The sequence below is a fragment of the Paroedura picta genome, chromosome 5, assembly GCF_049243985.1.
Source record: "Paroedura picta isolate Pp20150507F chromosome 5, Ppicta_v3.0, whole genome shotgun sequence".
Taxonomy (NCBI): Eukaryota; Metazoa; Chordata; class Lepidosauria; order Squamata; family Gekkonidae; genus Paroedura; species Paroedura picta.
In genome coordinates, this window is record NC_135373.1 from 114,676,608 (window position 1) to 114,697,244 (window position 20,637).

Sequence of the window (20,637 nt, forward strand, 5' to 3'; positions counted from 1 at the left end):
AAACTCGAAGTACGTCTTGTGTGATGGCCCCAGTGTTAACTTCAAGGTCTTCCTGCCTCAGTTTCCCAGAAAGCTGATAGCAGTGTGAGCTCCTTTCCATCTAAAATGAGTACACCAAGCAGAGTTTCAACCAATCTGCCTTTGCTTCCGAACTGTTTTCCCTCCTGTGCTTGTCTCTTCTCACTGAGCCGATCCCTGAAGTGAGCTCTTCTGGCTCCTTCTGAACAGCTGTGACTATTGTAATGAGGTTGGTTAGAATGTAAGCCACTGAAGCAGTGCCTACTAATTGCTGCATGTTGATAAGAGGGGGTTTGGGGGGGAGGGGGAGCTGCAGTAATCCTCTGGATATATGAGGTACAGGAGTGGGGGAAGGCTTATGCAGCTGTAAAAATACTCATTAACTGCTCTTGGTCCCATTATCTCAGGGAAGTACGTGGATGATTCATCCCTTGACAGGCTGCTTGAAATGTTTTAGGAACAACAGGCACCCTGACTGAAGAGGAAACCTAATAGGCTGGAATAGGAATAGGCTGCCTAAGGAGGTGGTGAGCTCCCCCTCACTGGCAGTCTTCAAGCAAAGGTTGGATACACACTTTTCTTGGATGCTTTAGGATGCTTTGGGCTGATCCTGCGTTGAGCAGGGGGTTGGACTAGATGGCCTGTATGGCCCCTTCCAAGTCTATGATTCTAGGATTCTAATGCGGCATCTTCTGAGAGCTAACGTGGCATAGTGGTGAAGTGCAGTGGCCTCTAATCTGGAGAACTGGGATTGATTCCACACTTCTTCACGTGAAGCCAGTTGGGTAACCTTGGGCTAATTACAGTTCTCTTAGGGCTGTTCTCAGAGAGAGAAAACTCTCTCGGCCCCACCTCACAGGGGAGGAGGAAAATTATTTGTAAGATGCTTTGAGACTCCTTCGGGTACTGAAGTTTTAAGAAAACAGCTTTTCTCTCTCTCTCTTCTTTGGACACAGGAAATGTAACTCTCTTTCCTTTAATTCCCCAGGTACTGGAACTCCTTGAGTAACCTGGTGGCTTCCCTGCTCAATTCGGTCCGTTCTATTGCCTCTCTGCTGCTCCTCCTCTTCCTCTTCATCATCATCTTCTCCCTCCTAGGGATGCAGCTGTTTGGGGGAAAGTTTAACTTTGATGAGATGCAAACCAGAAGAAGCACATTTGACAACTTCCCCCAGTCGCTCCTTACTGTGTTCCAGGTATGGCTTTCTCGCGTTTGATTGTATTTGAAAAATCTGTCGACTGAAAAACTGCCCATCATAGTCAGGAAAACTCTTATGCCAATGTAAAAAGTCATAATTAAAGGCCACTAAATTCCAACTGGAATTTCAGAAAGTCTTGCTGCATCTTCCAAAAACAGGCAAAAATGGGCCAAGGCGTCATCTTGGGTCAGGGGTTACCTTTGAGAAGATTCATTTTATACAATAATTGAATTAAAACCTGCCAAAAGCAGATCTAATTTATCATTCTATTATCACATCTAATTTAATAATCGTCAGAGAGAATATTTAAATGCTTTCTGACCTCAAAAAGAAAACACCCCTTGAAGCAGAAAAAAAAAAAACCAAGAGAGAGAAGTGTCCAAGTTTACATTTGTACTGGATAATGGGTCACTTGGGGACCGCCACTTTCTGCACAGCCCTTACAGGCTTCTACCACATATTTCATTTAGTCATTTGAATTGTTCATTATGTTATTTGAAACACTATCTGTACTCCTCCCTATCAGGCCATCTGAAGAGAGCCAGCTTGGTGTAGAGGTTCAGAGCGGCGGCTTCAAATCTGGCGAGCCTGTTTTGATTCCCCACTCTTCCACATGTAGCCAGCTGGGTCACCTTGGGCTAGTCATAGACCATTTATGAACTGGAGGTTTCATGCAGGGCTGCAGGCTGGAGTTTTAGTCGTGGCAGGTTGCCCCATCTCTTCCTGCATTCACATGGGGGAGCATTTGGCCTGGTGCGTCTCATCCACCCCCGATCTGTGCTCCTGACAGTGGGGTGGGGCAGTAAAGTTCCCAGTGCATAAACAGTCATAGTGCTGTTCTCACAGAGCAGTGCTCTCAGAGCTTTCTCAGCCCCACCTCCCTCACAGGGTGCCTGTTGTGGGGAGAGGAAGGGAAGGCAACTGTAAGCCACTTTGAGACTCCTTTGGGTAGTGAAAAGCTGGGTGTAAAAACCAACTCTTTTTCTTCTTGTCATCAGCTATTTGGTATTGTTCATTGTGGCATGTGGGATGGCATCGTATACCCTGACCTTGTTAGATCTTGGAAGCTGAACAGGGTGGGTGCTTGGATGGGAGACCCACAAGGGGGACTTTGCAGAGGAAGGCAATGGCCAGCCACCCGTGCTTAATCACTTGCATTGAAAACCCTTCTGGTGAACTGATGGGGTCACCATAAATCAGTTGTGACTTGTTAGCACCACACACACACACACACACACACATATAGGTTATTTGTTGTGAGCAGAAACTGAAATTAAAATTTGCCGAGAGAGTCGAATCTTCAGGATCCCGATTCTGTTCATGCTTAAGTCCTAGCATCCTGTGATACGGAGACTCGGAAGGGCACTCCTTCCCATCCATGCGCTGCAGTGCACACAGAGGTTGTAGTGCATCCAGGTGTGCATTGCAGTGCGAGTCAGCCTCCACATCGCATCTGGGCACGCAGTTCTCAACTAATAGAGCAATAAATACAAACATGCAAGCTGTACATGGAAGCTCCCTTCCACATGTGAAACTGCCTTGCTTTGTTGGGGATAATATGCCTTCTGCTTCCTGGAATCGTTTTCAGGCGAAGTTAGTAGCCCTGTTTTTACACTGCTGTAGGGAAGAAGAAACTATGCCTGGCTTTCTTAACCCTGGGATTACTTGTCGGCCCTGGAAGGGTTTCCCTAATGGGTGGGAGTTAATAATTTATATATATATATATATATATATATATATATATATATATATATATATATATATATATATATATATATATATATATATATATATATATATATATATATATATATATATATATATTTTTTTTTTAATGCATTGAACATTTATTGGGCGATATTACCATATATGGTCATGTCGACCTCTTTTCCCCACCACCACCACCAATGGCCAGTGACGGTCCTAGAGGGGATGGGAAGGGGAGGGACCCCAGGTGGGCGTGTCCACAGCTCTGCTTCCCAACTATGGTCTGCATGATTGCCCCACTTCTGGGGTTTCTCGAAGCCTGAAGAATGTTTCAGGGGCTTCTCAACGATAAAAAAATTGAGAAAGGCTGTACTATGGTATTGGATTATGTCCTGCTGGACGCATTGTCACCGTTCATTCCAGTTCAGTTGACTGCCTAATATACAGCAACTGCACAGCTTGAAATTGCTGTGAGATTTGAACTTTCACGGAGAACACAAATTTCCCCAGCCTGGCTGTTTTCAGCACGGACATCCACCGCTCTTTAGACGTTTTCACGGGCGGAGCAGAAGTTGCTATTGGAACATCACGCCTTTCACTGGGGATGTCACCCACACCTGCATGATGAATATTCACACTGCAGCATTTCCCACTCTCGGTCCTCGTCCCCGTCATCTTTCAGGTTGGCCTCATGAAGAGAGCACGTGGACGCCTCAAGCTCGGGAACAGTACTAATGTGTCGGTCCCTGTGTGTTCATTCACAAGTGACTGAGAGAGCCTATTGAAGTGAAACTTTAAAATCTACCTTTCAGCAGGGTCCAGAGTCAAATTTAAAGCTGATGGAAGCTTGTGAAAGGCCACAAGAGGAGTCCCCCAAGAGGCAATATCACCATCCTGCATAGAAAAATAAAATCAGAGTCCAGTAGCACCTTTTAAGACCAACAAAGATTTATTCAGGGCGTGAGCATTTGAGTGCAAGCACTCTTCATCAGACTATGATCTCCTTCCATGACAGGGAATATATAACAAAAATCAGTTATGTTACATCAGTAGACTGTGTCATAACCAAATACAGCCAATGATAATCCTTTGTCAAAACAGCCAATCAATCCCCTGGAATTCAGTGTAGTTTACAAAAACACAAGGAGAGACCAAACTACCTTTTATCAGTGATCAAAGTCTCTCACCTCCCCATATGCTGCTTGCTCCATCCGTCTCCATACAACTGTGAAACATTTCTGCCAGGGAATTGCTAGTAACTATCTATCCCAAGAAAGCCTCTTGTGGCACAGAGTGGTAAGGCAGCAGACATGCAGTCTGAAAGCTCTGCCCATGAGTCTGGGAGTTCAATCCCAGCAGCTGACTCAAGGTTGACTCAGCCGTCCATCCTTCCGAGGTCGGTAAAATGAGTACCCAGCTTGCTGGGGGATAAGCGGTAATGACTGGGGAAGGCACTGGGAAACCACCCCGTATTGAGTCTGCCATGAAAACGCTGGATGGCGTCACACCAAGGGTCAGACATGACCCAGTGCTTGCACAGGGGATACCTTTACCTTTATCTATCCCAAGGCCAGGGAGTCAAACTCAAAATTCCATTACATTGCCATATCTTCTAGTTCCATTATCACAAATAAAATAAATAGTGAGGAATATGGATACAGAAGTTGAACAAGGTTAGCATGAATAGTTTGAATCGATCCTGCATAGAAACACCCTTAAGTGTTTGGAAGGACTCCTTCAAGATAGATCAGGGCAGTGTTTCTCTTTTGGAACAAGGTTGTTTTGTGGGTTTTCTCTGCCCCATCTAACACTGTGTCCCCCCCTATTTGGTGGGAATATGTCATTTAGATCCTGACTGGGGAGGACTGGAATTCGGTCATGTATGATGGGATCATGGCTTATGGCGGCCCCTCTTTTCCAGGAATGTTGGTCTGTATTTACTTCATCATCCTCTTCATCTGTGGGAACTGTATCCTTCAATGCGATCTACCGTTTAAAAAAAAAAGCTGGTTTGGAGAAATGTGATTTTACACAGCTTCTAGGACTCCCTGTACTAACAATGTTATCTTTGGGGATTTGAAATCTAAGGCACAGAACAATGCGCAGTGGATTGAAGATCATTTTGATCATTAAAAGTTTTAGGTGGAGAAGAAATACTTTGTCTTGCAGTCATTTTGTTTATTTTATTTGTTAGTTTGTGATATTTTTAGGCCACCTCTCTCCAAAATCGTCTCAGAGCGGCTTACATCAGTATATGCAAACAGATCGAATGCAGATTTGTAAAAAGTAATAGTCGGTCATGCTAAAATCCAGTTTCCGTAAGTCCTACTAGAATCACTTTGTTCCAAAAACATTCTAATGAGCCAGGCATGCAAATTATGAAGTACTACTCTGTAGCCTGGCTCGAAATGGGGGCCAACAATCTGGACCAGAACCCCAGTTGTGGAGTAGTCTGCGGGCCCGAATAGACCTTAGAAGCGTGGCAGTGGGTGGACGAGCACCATTTCCCAGGCCCTTCAGAACTTTGGAAGTTCCATAAGGACCTGTGTCTTTGCCAACAGTTTATTCCACCAGGCTGGTCCAAACCAGGTGCACCTTTCTGGGGTGGGAATTATCAGCAAGTTGGAATTTGCTGAGCAAAGCGCTCTTCGGGGGGGGGGGGGCATATACAGGGAAGTGTTCCCTCAGGTATGCAGGTCTCAGACTGCGTAAGGCCTTAAAGGTTAAACCCAGCACCTTAAATCTGACCTGGAACTCGGTCAGCAACCAATGCAGCTGCTGGAGAACGGGTGGTCAAACAATTTTTTTACAACAATGCAAAAACATTTGTAAGTAGCTGGCCAGGCAGGGAAGAGGGGTGGATATACAAGGCAAGCCATGACCTCTCTTTCAGGTTGCCTTTGACTACAAGCAGCTGCCTCTAAGTAAAGACAGGTTGGATATTATCATTTTCATTGTGCAGAGAGGCAGAATCTGAGAGGGGGAAGCTTGCCAGTAGCTGAATCCAAGGCAGGAGCAAGATTTTAACCAAGGATTTTGCGGGTCACAACTCAGTTTCTTAGCTACTCTGCTTCAGTGCTGCTGTGCTGAAAGCATTCGGGCAGAGTGACCGGAATTAAGCTCATGAGGTTTTAAGAGCATCTCGGTCCAACTACTTGATCGGTGCCAGGTGAGCTCAGTTAACAGAGTGATAAACTTGAGCAGGTCTATTCATACCTGTGCTTTAAAGTAATCCAGGGAGGGTGACTTCACAGTCAGAGTAGTTCAGCAGTGGAATAGGCTGCCTAAGGAGGTGGTGAGCGCCCCCTCACTGGAAGTCTTCAAGCAAAGGTTGGATACACACTTTTCTTGGATGCTTTAGGATGCTTAGGGCTAATCCTGCGTTGAGCAGGGGGTTGGACTAGATGGCCTGTATGGCCCCTTCCAACTCTATGATTCTATGATTCTATGATTCTCCCTGCTGTATCAATATTGCACATAGCCAGCTTTGCTTATGGGTAGACCAGGCCCTCTCAACCAGGGTTTTGTGAAGCCCTGGGGATTCTTGGCAGCCCTGGAAGGGTTTCCTGAATGGGTGGGAGTTAATTTTTTAAATATATTTTTAAAAATTTGCTAAACGTTTGTCCAGTGATATTGACCATATATGACACCCTCTTAAAAAGGCCAATGATGGGCCAGGAGGGGGTGTGAAGGGGTGGGGCGACAGTTGAGCCATGGGATCGCCAAGAATCGGACTTCCCTAACGCTGGAGTCAAAACTAAAATCCTAGCTGTGTTGTTGAAAAGACTTTACTCCTTGAAAAGAGAGGATTCTAAGCCAGGCTTTTTCAGCCAGGTTTCGTGGAACCCTGGAGTTTCTTGACTGCCCTGGAAGGGTTTCCCAAAATGGGTGGTAGATAATTTTTTATATATTTTTAGAATTTGTTAAACATTTCTCGGGTGATGTGGCCATATGTGGTCATGCCCCCCCTCCTAAAATGGCCAGTGAGGGTCCTTGAGGGGGTGAGAAGGGGAGGAGCCCCAGGTAGACGTGCAGTTATGGTTCCCAACCATATAGTGCCGCATCTGGGGTTTCTCAAAGTCTGAAGAATATTTCAGGGTTTTCCCAATGGTAAAAAAGTTGAGAAAGGTTGCCCTAAGCAGCTGCTCCCCAGCAAACCTCTGTAAATGGAAAGTGTCAGAAGAAAACAGTGTCCATTTCTCAGATACGCTTACCAAAAATACTGAGGACTTTATTAGTGCCCTTTCCTATCCAGTGCTTGTTTTCTTTAAGCGAATATGTAAACAGACATCCTGCTGAATGTCTTTTTGGCCATTGCTGTGGACAATCTTGCTGATGCAGAGAGCCTGACATCTGCCCAAAAAGAAGAGGAAGAGGAAAAAGAAAGGAAAAAACTAGCTAGGTAAATGCTTTGTTTATTGTTTTGTATACAAAAAAGTGCGGGTCGGTTGACTGTAGATAGGAAGAGTCTGTTCAAACAAGAGTTTCTTGTTTGGTATTGTCGTCCCCAGTATGAATCATAGGCTAGTGTCCTGTGGGGAAAAATACCCTTCAGTAGAATATTCAGCTAAGATTACGGCCACGGTCGCTAAATTTTTGTTGAACTACTTAGTCACAAGTGTAACTTTGCTTTAACAGTTTTGCTGTTGTCTATTTATATATACATATGAACTGACCTTTCTGCCATATATTTTGTAATATGCTAGTATGCCAATAAAGATGGATGCATGGATGCATGGATGCATGGATGCATGGATGCATGGATGGATGGATGGGTGGATGGGTGGATGGATGGGTGGGTGGGTGGATGGGTGGGTTTATGGATGGATGGATGGATGGATGGAAAGTTAAGTCTTAGCTGCACTTCTCTAGGAGGCATGCTAGAGTTTTAGAACATTATTTAGTTTAAAGTGTACCTCTAGCTCAGCTGGCCCAGCTAGCACTGTAGAGTAACCGAAGGGGAGGATGGCATAGCAATTCAAGCGAAATTGTTAAACAGATGGCCTAAGTAGAGAAACAAAGCAATCCCTTTTTAGCCATTCATGCTTAGCAGAATTCTTTGTTGGCATTCCTGTCTTTTCGCAAGATGTTTTATGAGCAAGATGCCGACAAAAGTGTGTTGCCAATTCTGTGCACCAAGGCAAGTTGGGGGGGGGGGGGGCTGCGTAGGTTTAAATAAGGTAGGTGGCCGTTGTGCTGCTCCAAGAACAAACACCTGGTCTTTGTCGACAGGATGGGTTATACTTTGCAGCAGGAAGCCCTGTTTTGTATTCCACGAACATGTGCTCTTTTCCCCTTGTCTGTGGCATTATTAGGACAGCTAGCCCTGAAAAGAAGCAGGAGCCTGAGAAGCCGGCTGTGGAGGGGGAGACGAAGGAGGAGAAAATTGAGCTGAAATCGATCACGGCGGACGGCGAGTCTCCACCTTCTAACAAGGTCTGCAGCTTGCTCCCCTCAAGCCGGTACCATTTGTGAATGAACGAATCAACGAAGTAATGAACGCTCTATTCTGTTCGCTTCTCTTTCTGACAGAGCAATGTAGACGAATATCAGCCAAATGAAAATGAAGAAAAGAATCCCTATCCTACCACCGAAACACCAGGTAACTCCCCCTGGCTTCGCTTCCATCATTTTTTTCTTCCCCATCAGCACAAGAGGCTGAGATATTTAAGGCGGTTACTGCTGGATCACAAAGAGATCCGTGTCAACGGATAAAAGTCGTTGGCTATTAATAATCTTGTGAAGGGTCAAATGATATTTGTAGTTATATCAGAGATGTCGGTGGACAGAACTCTAACTCATAATGGGATTCTTCACCCAGTAGAAATGGCATTTTGTCATACTTTATTTGATATATGGTTAGAGTTTGCAGATTCTGTACTGAACATGGTTTTGGTATCTCGAATTCTGGCATCTGAGTAAATCGTGTACATTAGTAGATATACATTTATTTTTATTTTTATTATTATTATTATTATTATTATTATTATTATTATTATTATTATTATTATTATTATTATTATTATTATTATTATTATTATTAAATTCCTTACCCGCCACTCCCAATAAGGCTCATGGCGGGATACAAAATGTGCATAAAACTCCCGATAAGACTTCCCCTTAAAAACTCAACCAAAATTTGCAATTGAAAATAAAATACAAAAAATACATAAGATGCAGCAGAATCTCTGCCCATTCCCCTAATATAAAAAGGAGGAATAAAAGGGGTCAATAGCACCTAAGCCACTGTCCGAATAACTCAAGAGGGGTATAATTCGCCATCTGAATAACCCAAGCGGGGGGCATAGAAGGTATAATGTGCCTGTGGCCACAGGAACAGTCAAGGAGCTATCTAGAGCATTGAAACCCTAACTCTGAGCCCCCCCCCCCATCCCATCTCTAGCTTTGGACATGCTTTCAGCTATTAGAGTTCAAAAGTTATTTATTTTATTGATTATATCTGTAGGCCGCCATTCTCGGCTTGCTGACTCGCGGCAGCTAAAAACAATAAAACATACAGTAAAACAATACAAAAGTTCAGTCAACAAAAACAACCAGAACCCTATCCCCGTCCCCTCCCCTTCATCCCCACACCAATCTGTGAAACCCACCAAATCCCCCATGGGTGATGTACAAATGAGGAACCCCAGAGGAGGGGCAAGATCTTTGGTCAGCCTTACCTCAACCAAAGGCCTGGTGGAAGAGCTCCGTCTTGTAGTTCCTGCGGAACTTTGGCAGGCCCTCAGCACTTCCGGGAGCTCTTTCCGCCAGGCCTCTTCACATTCAGAAGATAGTTATTTTTTATTTATTTATTTATTTAGATTTATATACCGCCCTCCCCGAAGGCTCAGGGCGGTTTACATTAAAACTAGTCAACGATACATGAAACAGTCTTCGTTAAAAACATACAGTAATTAATAACAGTGGTTGTAACCATATAACAGAATAATGTAACAGTATAACAATATAATAAAATAATATAATGATGGAACAGTGCAATACCACAACAGGTCCAGAGCGCTCTGGTGGAGTTCTGGGAGGAAGGGGGGGAGAGGGGGGAGGGGGAGCGGGGGGGGGAGCGGGGGCCCTTCATTTGCTGTTGGTTGTACCTGGTCTCAACCAAATGCCTGGCGGAGGAGCTCCTTTTTGCAGGCCCTGCGGAACTGTTTAAGCTCCGTCAGGGCCCTGATCTCCTCCGGGAGCTTGTTCCACCAGGTGGGGGCCAGGACAGAGAATGCTCTGGCCCTGGTCGAGACCAGGCAGACTTCTTTAGGGCCAGGGACCATTAGCTGGTTGGTGGCGGTGGAGCGCAGGGCTCTTTTAGGGGCATAGTTAGATTCTGAAGAACCGTGCATCTGGTACCAGATTATTCACTTGTATTTTTATTTATTTATATTTGAATTTATATCCCACCATATATATTTTCATAAAGGCAAGATAGAAAATGGGCAAATCATGGACATTTGATCTCCACTAAGGCTACTCGTTATTCTAGATATCTGCCAAGAGTAAAATTATATTACTGACCACAGTTCTCAGAAAACATGTGATCACTCCTTAAAGACAGTAAACACATTTCAAAGTTTGTAGGCGAACACGGAAGATTCTTCCTTAGTGAGCTGAGACCTTACCCTCTGAGATGGACAGGGCCTGCTTTCACTCTGTTGAAAGAACCTTGACAACTAAAAATCTATTGATGAGACAGCTGAGCTTGTGGTGGTCATGGGAGGACCACTTAAACCATTGTGCACATGGACCGTTTATGCACTGGGAACTTCACTGCCCCTGCTTCCATGCAGGAACACAAATAAGGGGCAGATGAGGTGCACCGGGCCAAATGCTCCCCCATATGAGTACAGGAAAAGGTGGGGCAGCCTGCCATGACTAAAACTCCAGCCTGCAGCCTGGCAGGAAACCTCCAGTGCATAAACAGTCATGGTGATGCTCAGCCTGTAGTGAGTTGCGTGTGCCTGCCACTGCTTGGCTTTTGGCATTCTTGAAGAAATCTCATGCGGTGCTGCCCATACTGGGCTGCAACAGTGTGTGCATACCACGACTGTAGCCATGGCCATTGTGCCTCCGGGGGGGTTGTGAGCCAGGGTACTCCAGTGGCTTGGAAGGAAATTCTTATTCAGTGATGAACACACAGATCAGCCTTAGAGAAAGCTCTGCCTGCCTGCATTGGTTCTCCCTCTCTGAAACTGGAAAGAGTCCAAGGATGAATCATATTAAGTAATCATCTAAGGATGAATCATGTTAGGATTGTAAACACCTTTGCCTGTAACAGCGCTATAGAAAAGATGGACAGTATCTGAAACACCTTCTAAGTGTGCCTCTGCATGCAAAGCAAGTGTTTAAAGAACAAATGCTGAGACCTGTGTTATTTTTCTGCCATTTTTTAAAAACCAAAAGTAGCCTCAGCAGATTTGCACTGCGAGCAGGGGAAAAACCATGAAGGCTGATTAACCCATTCCGTTCTGGATAGTTTTTCAGCTCAAAATTCAACCAGCTGCTTTTTTGTTAAAAAAAAAGAAAGATATAGAGTGTAACTATAGAGCGTGATGTATAGAGTGTGACGTATGAGGAAAGGTTGGGGGAACTTGGTCTGTTTAGCCTGGAGAGGAGAGAGGGGATCTAATAACCATCTTCAAGTATTTAAAAGGGTGCCATATGGAGGATGGAGCGGAGTTGTTTTCTCTTGTCCCGGAAGGACGGACCAGAACCAATGGGATGAGATTAATTCAAAAGAAGTTCCGTCTAAACATCCAGAAGTTCCTGACAGTTAAGAGCGGTTTCTCAGTGGAACAGGCTTCTTCAGGAGGTGGTGGGTTCTCCATCTTCGGAAATTTTTAAGCAGAGTTTTCTCGTTAATCTTCTTTTGCTGTCTTCAGACGTCAGTGCTCTCCAGGGGCTTATAATACCTCCTCTCTACCTTGCCCTCTATTCTCCTGTGGCAGCCTCCTTTGGGCAGCCTCAACAGGATTTTGTTCAGCAGGAAAACAATAATAATGAATATGATGATGGTAGTGATGCATTCAACAAGAGCAGACAATCTAGCTCAACCTTTCTCAACATTTCTACCATTGAGAAACCCTTGAAACATTCTTCAGGCTTTGTGCAACCTGTGGTGCAATCGTGCAGAATATGGTCGGGAAGCAAAGCTGTGAACACGCCCACCCAGGGCCCCTCCCCTTCCCACCCCCTTGAGGCCCATCATTGGCCATTTTGAGAGGGGAGGAGCGGTTGACATCATATATGGCCGTATCACCCAAGAAATGTCTAACACATTTTTGAAATATATTAAAAATTATTTAACTGCCACCCATTCAGGAAACCCTTCCAGGGCCATCAAAAAACCCTGGTTGAGAAAGCCTGGTGTAGCTCAAGCACAGATCTTACAAACCGAAGGTTGTAGGTTTCTTTATTGAGTCAATACATCTCGTGTTAGATCTTCTTGCCACCTTCAACTTTTCCAATATTATGGTCTTTTCCAGAGAGTCTTGTCTTCTGATAACGCATCATACGTTAGCCTCAGCAGCATATAAGAAGCAATTCTTCTTCTTCTTCTTCTTCTTCTTCTTCTTCTTCTTCTTCTTCTTCTTCTTCTTCTTCTTCAGTGTATTCCTTCTAGCTTCCAGGGAGAATTCAGGCTTGACTTGATCTAGACCCCGCTATGGTGCACAAATGGAAAGAATGCTCCCCAAAGGTCATGCCTGAACATTTAGCAAAAACCTCCTGAGATTACTTTGAGCTGATTTCCTTCAGTAAAGGGAGGTGGGGAGAAGTCCATTTCATTGCAGGGAGGACTGTTTTTCTTCTTTCTGTGCCATTCTTCTGTTATTGAGTTCTTGATTCAGGAATGAGCTGGAGCATCTAAAATTCTTTTTTAATTCCTGTAAAGAAAAATCAAAATAGACAAACAGTGGACAGGTAGTCACTATGGAATTATGGACAGAATCCAACAAAGCATGCTTTGGGGATTATTGGCAGGTCCCCACCGTCTGTAAGATATAACCATTTTCTGGATCATCTTGTAGCTTTTCTGTTTAAATAATTATCCAAATGTGTTTTCCTTAAATATATTGTTGTTGGTCTGGGTCCAAAACTTTTGCAGGTGCCTGAAATCCTCAAAGTGTTCTTTCAAACCTTCTCTGTATTCCTACAGGCCATCCAAGAGCCCTTCTTGGCGTTTCTTCCTTGAGGGCTAGGCACAGATCTCCACAGTGCCTGAAGCGCTTTCTTAAGAGCTCGGTTCAAGAGTTTTAGCTTTGTCTATCACCTTTAATTCTCTCTCTCCCTCTCCCGAATTCTAAAATAGCAACTGTTCCAAGGATTTATTTCAGTCTCTTGTTAGGACAAAAAGTGGCCATCCTCAGGGAATGTTCTGTGTGGTGTTAATTTGTCTAGGGGGAGAAATACTCCAGGACAGGTGTTACCTTGTTCAGATTGCATGAATCGCAGCAATGGAAGGAGTTGCAGGTTGTCTGCCCACCTGCCCTATCTCCACTCTTTCTAAGGGATGACTTTGCCAGCTAAAACAATAGGAGAACAAATGTAGGACAGCAAGGTGTTGGGATGCCCTTCTGTTCCAGGTGACCACAGCTTACAGACCAAGCCATGTAGTACAGGGAATCATAGAACTTGCCCAGCATTCTGTAGGTACTTTCGCATACGTTGAATTTTATTTATTTAGGATTAGGTGGGATTTGGGATGGGGAGGAACCTCAGTGGAATATATTGCTATGAAGTCCATCCTCCTAAGCGGCCACTTTCTCCAGGGGATCTCTGTCATCTGGAGAAGAGCTATAATTCCAGGGGACCTCCAGGTCCTACCTGGACGACTGGCATCCCTAGACTTCAACCTGTAACTTGGCTTCAATATCAGCGCCCAGTGTTACTTATCCAAGCGTATGGAGGAAAAAATATAGATAATCAAAGGTAGGTACATTCTGTAATGTCTATCCATCATGTAGTAGTATGTACACAGGGATTACAAAAGGTCTATTCTCACATTATTTGCACTGTGGAACATTTAGCATCTCAGTTCACCCAGCCTCTGAGTCAATCCAGAAAGCTACTTTTGATTGGCAGTATAAAAACTAAACATTATCTCTTCCAGGAGAGGAGGAAGAAGAAGAGCCTGAGATGCCCGTTGGCCCCCGTCCTCGCCCAATGTCTGAACTTCACCTCAAAGAGAAAGCAGTGCCAATGCCAGACGCCAGTGCTTTTTTCGTCTTCAGCCCCAGCAACAGGTATTTTGAGGTTGCTGCTTCCCTGCATGCTCTCCAGGTGTGAAAAGAATAACAGAAGGCTTGCGCCTATGAAAAACAGGCATTTTGTGCAGTGTCCTGTCTTCAGTGGGAAGTTGGTTCCATGCAGACCACCTGGTACACCTTTACTGTAGGGAAGCTCATGCCACTGTCATTGATCTGGGAGACCTTAAATCAGGGGTAGTCAAACTGCGGCCCTCCAGATGTCCATGGACTACAATTCCCATGAGCCCCTGCCAGCGAATGCTGGCAGGGGCTCCTGGGAATTGTAGTCCATGGACATCTGGAGGGCCGCAGTTTGACTACCCCTGCCTTAAATCATAAAGAGCATCAAGATTTTGGAAACAGAAAAATAGCAAGCCAGTTCAGTGCTCTGTGAAGAAAAACACCTTCCTGGTGCATCAACTGGTGGAGGCAGAAGCAGTATTTAAGCCAGTATAACCTCTCTGATCTCTATCAGTGTAATAATGAAGGTTACACACAATGTAAATAGTGATTATGCAAGACATGAAATACCAGAAAACTAAAACCAAAAGGAGGAATGTGCATCCTATGTTAAGTTCCCAGTTAAAAAAATTAAGAATTATGGCCAATATAGTCTCTTCTAAATGTCTAGGTTTAGGAGTCAATTTTCTGATCTCAGTCGCCATTTGTAATCTGTTCAGAATAGAACAACCCCAAATGACTATTGATGTGGTCACCGAACACGTAGTAGTTGTCCGGTGCCTCCATACCATAAACAGATCAACAGCTGACATATGGGCCCCCACAAGGAGAGGAGCAGACTGCCTGATAAAACAGTCTATATCTCCATAGACGAGAGTTTTAGGAAAATGCATTAAAATACGAATTTTTTTAAAAAGTAGTTGTAGCAGTAATATGCTTGTATGGTGGGAAGGAGCACTGGCCATCAAACTTTTGAAAGATTTCAGTCTTGGTACTATATAGCACTGGTCCCCAACCTTTTTCAGGCTGGGGACAGGGGGGTGGGAAGAGGGAGGCCTGGGGACCGGGGCGGAAGCTCTTCCTCTCCCCCCTCCCCGATCCCTGGGCCTCCCTCTCCCCTGAGCTTGAGCGATTCGGCTGCTGAAGCCGGCACCCATGCCTCCCTCCCCCCCGCCGTGGCCCGGTATTGAGGGCTCCACGGCCCGGTACCAGACCAAAGCCCAGGGGTTGGGGAACACTGCATATATAATTCATGGGGAGGAGAGAGATGGACTTTAGCCTACATGTAACACCAAACCAAAGTTTGGCATTACATAAGTGAACCTTGCTTGTATATGTTTTTTTCTCTCCCTCCTCTCTGCTCATGCTCCAGTTCCCTCCATTCTGCAGCAAATTCTAGTGTGACGTTGCGCCCAAACATGTACGCCAATTGGAAACCATGACGGAACCGTTGTTTCGAGTCTATTTAGGAGGACAAGAACAAGCCACAGTTTGACAGTTGAGATGTAACTGCAAAGCTTGACCAGGAAACCTATAGGGAATTAAGAGCGCATGAAGGGAAGAGAGTCAGATGAGGAGGAAGTGTGTGAGCTTCAGGATAAAAAACCAATAGTATGGACATTATATTTAAAGCAGGCAATGGTGAGATGGGTCTCAACTGCTGGGAAAGAAGATACTGATAATCAATAATCTTTCTGTCTTCCAATTCTCTTCTCAGACTTCAGAGAGTCATTTCAGCAACCAACCATATCTTAGTCTGCTCCTCTTTAATGCTAGGTCGGTACTTTAAAAATCCATCCATCATCCATGATTTCATTTGCGAAGAACAAGCCAGTCTTGAGAGACCTGGCTGGATAAATCAAGGGGGACAATGTGGACCCGCTTATTTGCTGATATTCTATTCAGGATGATTATAGGGAAGCTAGAATGGGGAGGTGTTTTTTTTTTAATGTCTCCCTTATCAACCGTAAAATCAATGGATTGAGGAGGATATAAGTCTGCTTAGCATATGTCCCACCCAAGGTATATTTTGTATTATTTTTCTTGATTCTCAGCACATGAAGTTAACTGGGGGAGGGCATCTGTTGACAGACGGACCACTCTGATGACCATCATTTGGACCGATATGACCAGAGGAGATCTTGAACATGGAGCTAAAACACCTCTGGTTTCAATTTTCCTGTACGGAGTAGCGGGTTGGACTAGACCAGGGGTAGTCAAACTGCGGTCTTCCAGATGTCCATGGACTACAATTCCCAGCGTTAGCTGGGAGGGGCTCATGGGAATTGTAGTCCATGGACATCTGGAGGGCCGCAGTTTGACTACCCCTGGACTAGACGGCCTGTATGGCCCCTTCCAACTCTATTATTCTACAGAGCTGACGAGTGAGGTCTTCATGGCTGCCGTATCGACATTTATTTTGGAAATATGTAATCTGCTTCTTGTACAAATATTCCAGCATGAGAATAATAAAATACAATTTAAATATCAAAATATTATAAAACAGCACAACACCCTTCCCCACATTTTACTCCTAAACAGATCATCAGCATTTGGCTCCTTAAGCAAATAAAAAGTTGTCTAAAAAGAGCATAGTTGCCCCTCTAAACAGGATGAGCCCTCATATCTGATGTGTTTAGGATGGCCAAGAATCCCATGGGCCATTTATTGGGCACCACATGTGAGGTTTTGTTCTAAGTAAGTCAATCGTGATGCATGGCTGAGGAACCCATTATAAGTTCTGTGGTCATACTTAGATCAATATTTGGTTAAGATTAGGGCTTTGGCACATAGTGGCCTGTGCAGAGCTGGTGGATCTACTAAAAATGATCCAGCACCTCAGGCTTAGGGACCAAATAGTGCAGGGGTAGTCAAACTGCAGCCCTCCAGCATTCGCTGGCAGGGACTCATGGAAATTGTAGTCCATGGACATCTGGAGGGCTGCAGTTTGACTACCCCTGAAATAGCGTTTAGGCAGCCTGATCTTTAGCTGATCTGGCTGGCATTGCTGTTAAAGCCCTGGCACTGTCTTGACCAAATAGCAAGTATCCTCTGTGTGCAGAACTCCCGCTGTGTAGCAAAAACTCTGTGTGTAGCATCCAGGCATGTAAGTGCTGTGTCTACCTATAGTCTGAGGTGGTAGGACGTGAATTAGGCCTCTGAAAACGAAGAGAGCTGTCAAACGTGGCATGGTCTTAATTTTCTCCAACACTGTCTGATGGATAAGGTTGTGTCTTTCCCTTCTCTCTTTCTCTCTGCAGGTTTCGGGTCCACTGCCATCGCATCGTTAACAATAACATTTTCACCAACCTGATCCTCTTTTTCATCTTGCTCAGCAGCATCTCTCTGGCAGCTGAGGACCCTGTCCGTCACTCCTCCGTTAGGAACCAAGTATGCCTCCCACCCTCCCTTCCGTGCTCCTCCGAAGCTGGTTCAGAACAAAGTTCAGCAGGCCAGATTAGGGAAACCCAACCTGCCCTACCCCTATCAATCCGGGGAAAAAAATTCTGTGTAGATATACTTAACCTCCATTGCTGTGGAAGTCTGTGTCTCAAATTCTGTGCGCTCTGTGTGCAATTGAAGTACATTTTTTTTGCATATTTTCTTGGTCTAGTTTTGTCCTGCTTCTGAAATTCAGGATTTATTTCAGTAAGGCTTGCATGGCAAGAGAAGAGAAAAGGGAGGATATAGAGATCGCTGTTGTGTGGTTCTCCATGTTTCCTGGGAAATGGTTATCACCTGAACTTTTTTCTAAAGCAATGAGAGCTAGAAATGGCTTGCTTGTTTCACTTTTGAGGAAGCCGGGTTCCATGATGAATATTCAGCTTCCCCCGTGCATGATAGACGAACAGGATGGCTTGCAATTATCAGAAAGAGGAGAATTTGGTTCTCTTCACAGTCAACAAATCACTGGTGGAAATCCAGTTTGCCTGTGTTTTGAAAAAGTCAAATTTTGTTAATTTCAAACCACAGAATTGGAATCATGTCAACTGAGCCTCTTTTAGCATTAGGAGATTTGGTCCAAAGAGGCTGAAAAGTTTACGCAGTCCTTTATACCAAATGTTATTTAAATACCTCTTTTAGGGCCTTTCCTTTTTTTGAGCTCCGTGAAAAGCACATTTTTACTCAACGTTCAAATGCCACAGCATGAGCTCTCTGTACACGTGTCACCAAATGGGCCAGGTTTGTAAATTAAAACAAAAACAAAAACAGGGCAGAAGCTGCAGTGGCATTGGTAGATTTCAGGTGTCTTCTTGCAGTCTTCCTTCAACCAGGCAATTACTTGGTGAATAGAAGATAGACATCCTATTATGGGACACTTGAGCCACTGTGGCTATTAATGAAAAACTTTACAGACTCTGTAGTTCCACTGACTTGCCCAATGCTGTTCAGTAGAAGAGGCAGCAGTATGGAATTCAAAGAGAAGCATGTACAGAGGTATTTTCTCCTGTGAAGTCAATGGTAAGTTAGCAGGCCTCCTGGGCCCATTCTGCACATGTTGTATAATGCACTTTCAATGCACCTTAGAAGCAGATTATCCTGTTCCGCACAGGAAAATCCAGCTGCAAAAGCACTTTGAAAGTGCATTATCCTATGTGTGCAGAATAGGCCCTGATTCTCTGTGTGCATCAACATATATTCGGACCTCTCACTTGGAACTCCTCTTCTTTATTATTTGCATCAACAGACTTTTCTGTTGTAGAACGCCTTTGAGAAAAGGTGCTACTTATAAATTAGCAATTTTTGTGCCGTTTGGCATTATTCTTACAAACCAAGTAACAGAGTCAGGAGAATTACACAATAAGATTCATTTCGGACTGACAATGGGAGAATTGAGTGATCCACTTAGGAAATTAGCATTGTAGGCCACTAGTTTGCTATGTGCATGGACCTTTGTATGTGGGAGAATACTGCAACATATAATCATTCAAAATACTTGTAGGCATAGAACCCTTCTCCACGACGAGCTAATTTCCAGTGTGGAGAGATTTTTCCTATGGAGGATTAGTTGATCGCCTCGCACCCACACCCATAAGCTGAACCCTAAAGTGGTACAATCCAGACACAAGCTTTTCTACCTTGCTGAGAACTCCAGGCTAAAGAGTAGCCCTCGTGCTGGGTTCCTTTGTTGTTAACCTCGGGCTGGTTGTTAACCTTGGGCCGGCATTCCCAAAGCGATCCAGTTCTTCGGGCAGCCTTTTCGTTCCATTTTGGGGTGGGTTTGTGTCAGGTTTAAACTATTTAAATGGAAATAAACATGCTGTCTGATTTGCAGCCTGCTGTAAACGGGCTATAGATGCAGGTGTTCCTATGGCACACGCTTTGCTGAATGCGGAAGACATGCATCGATCCGTTTTCCGCTTAGATTGCCATCCCAGACACTTTGGCATCCTCATGCTGCTCTGGGGATGGAAAACAGCTGCAAATCCAACATCACCAGAGTGTTAGACCAGTCTCTGTGCAGTTTCTCGTGATGGGCACAGCTGGTCGACATCCCTTCTGAATGTAGCCCATGGAGAGCCACTCGTAGAACAGTTTGATACCCAAACCCCAGCAAAAGCCCCATACTTCTTATAGAATCCTAAACTGATGTTTCACTAGAAAGCTTCTTGTCTTCAGAAATGTGATGCACATCGCTAAAGTTACAACTCATCACTTTTCACTTGGCTGCCACCCTCAAATTAATTTCAGGTATCCCGATAATGTCAGTGACCCTGTACAGGAGTGACCTGTAGGGTTAATTTGGCCAGCGCTCTGGACCACACCGTTTTATGTTCCATGTAAATCAGGGGTAGTCAACCTGTGGTCCTCCAGATGTCCATGGACTACAATTCCCATGAGCCCCTGCCAGCAAACACTGGCAGGGGTTCATGGGAATTGTAGTCCATGGACATCTGGAGGACCACAGGTTGACTACCCCTGATGTAAATGATTCGCATTGTCAGTTTGGGTGAATGAGGAACACAGGATAACTTTAGATCTGACTTAGATTGGCGCAGTTTAGAGCAATTCCACTGAGCGGTATGAAGAACCTTCAGACTTCATGGGTGCTGCGCTAAGAAATAGCCCAGCCGGGTGCTCTTTATTGGCACTGGCACTGAATTTGGGCCACAAAGCTTAAAGCTGGGAGGAAGGATCAATTGGCTGATTCTGTGAAGGCTCAAGGGGGTGGCCGGTTACAGTGGATGAGCGATTGGGATGTGAGTGTCCTGCATAGTGCAGGGGGTTGGACTAGATGACCCATGAGGTCCCTTCAAACTCTATGATTCTATGGGTGACACAAAATCCCTCCCTGCTTTGGTTAATGATTGCTCCCTAGCATACCTTTACACATGTTCTGTCCAATTGGCTTTTCACTTTGCGATGGGACGAAATATCTGCTCTTCCCTTAGAGCAGGGGTAGTCAAACTGCGGCCCTCCAGATGTCCATGGACTACAATTCCCAGGAGCCCCCTGCCAGCGAATGCTGGCAAGGGCTCCTGGGAATTGTAGTCCAT

The 20,637-nt window shown here is 44.7% G+C and overlaps 1 protein-coding gene across 33 annotated transcripts in view; it reads left to right on the forward strand.

The window, feature by feature from the left end:
- Nucleotides 1-20,637, forward strand: part of CACNA1C (calcium voltage-gated channel subunit alpha1 C) — a 611,497-nt gene that overhangs the window by 482,585 nt on the left and 108,275 nt on the right. For all 33 annotated transcript variants that reach the window (XM_077340079.1, XM_077340052.1, XM_077340055.1 and 30 more), the window contains 7 exons: nt 1,007-1,214; nt 4,773-4,893; nt 7,212-7,326; nt 8,240-8,360; nt 8,457-8,526; nt 14,044-14,176; nt 17,401-17,530. In XM_077340079.1, the coding sequence (XP_077196194.1) occupies nt 1,007-1,214; nt 4,773-4,893; nt 7,212-7,326; nt 8,240-8,360; nt 8,457-8,526; nt 14,044-14,176; nt 17,401-17,530 (898 nt within the window). The remainder of the gene's footprint in view (nt 1-1,006; nt 1,215-4,772; nt 4,894-7,211; nt 7,327-8,239; nt 8,361-8,456; nt 8,527-14,043; nt 14,177-17,400; nt 17,531-20,637) is intronic.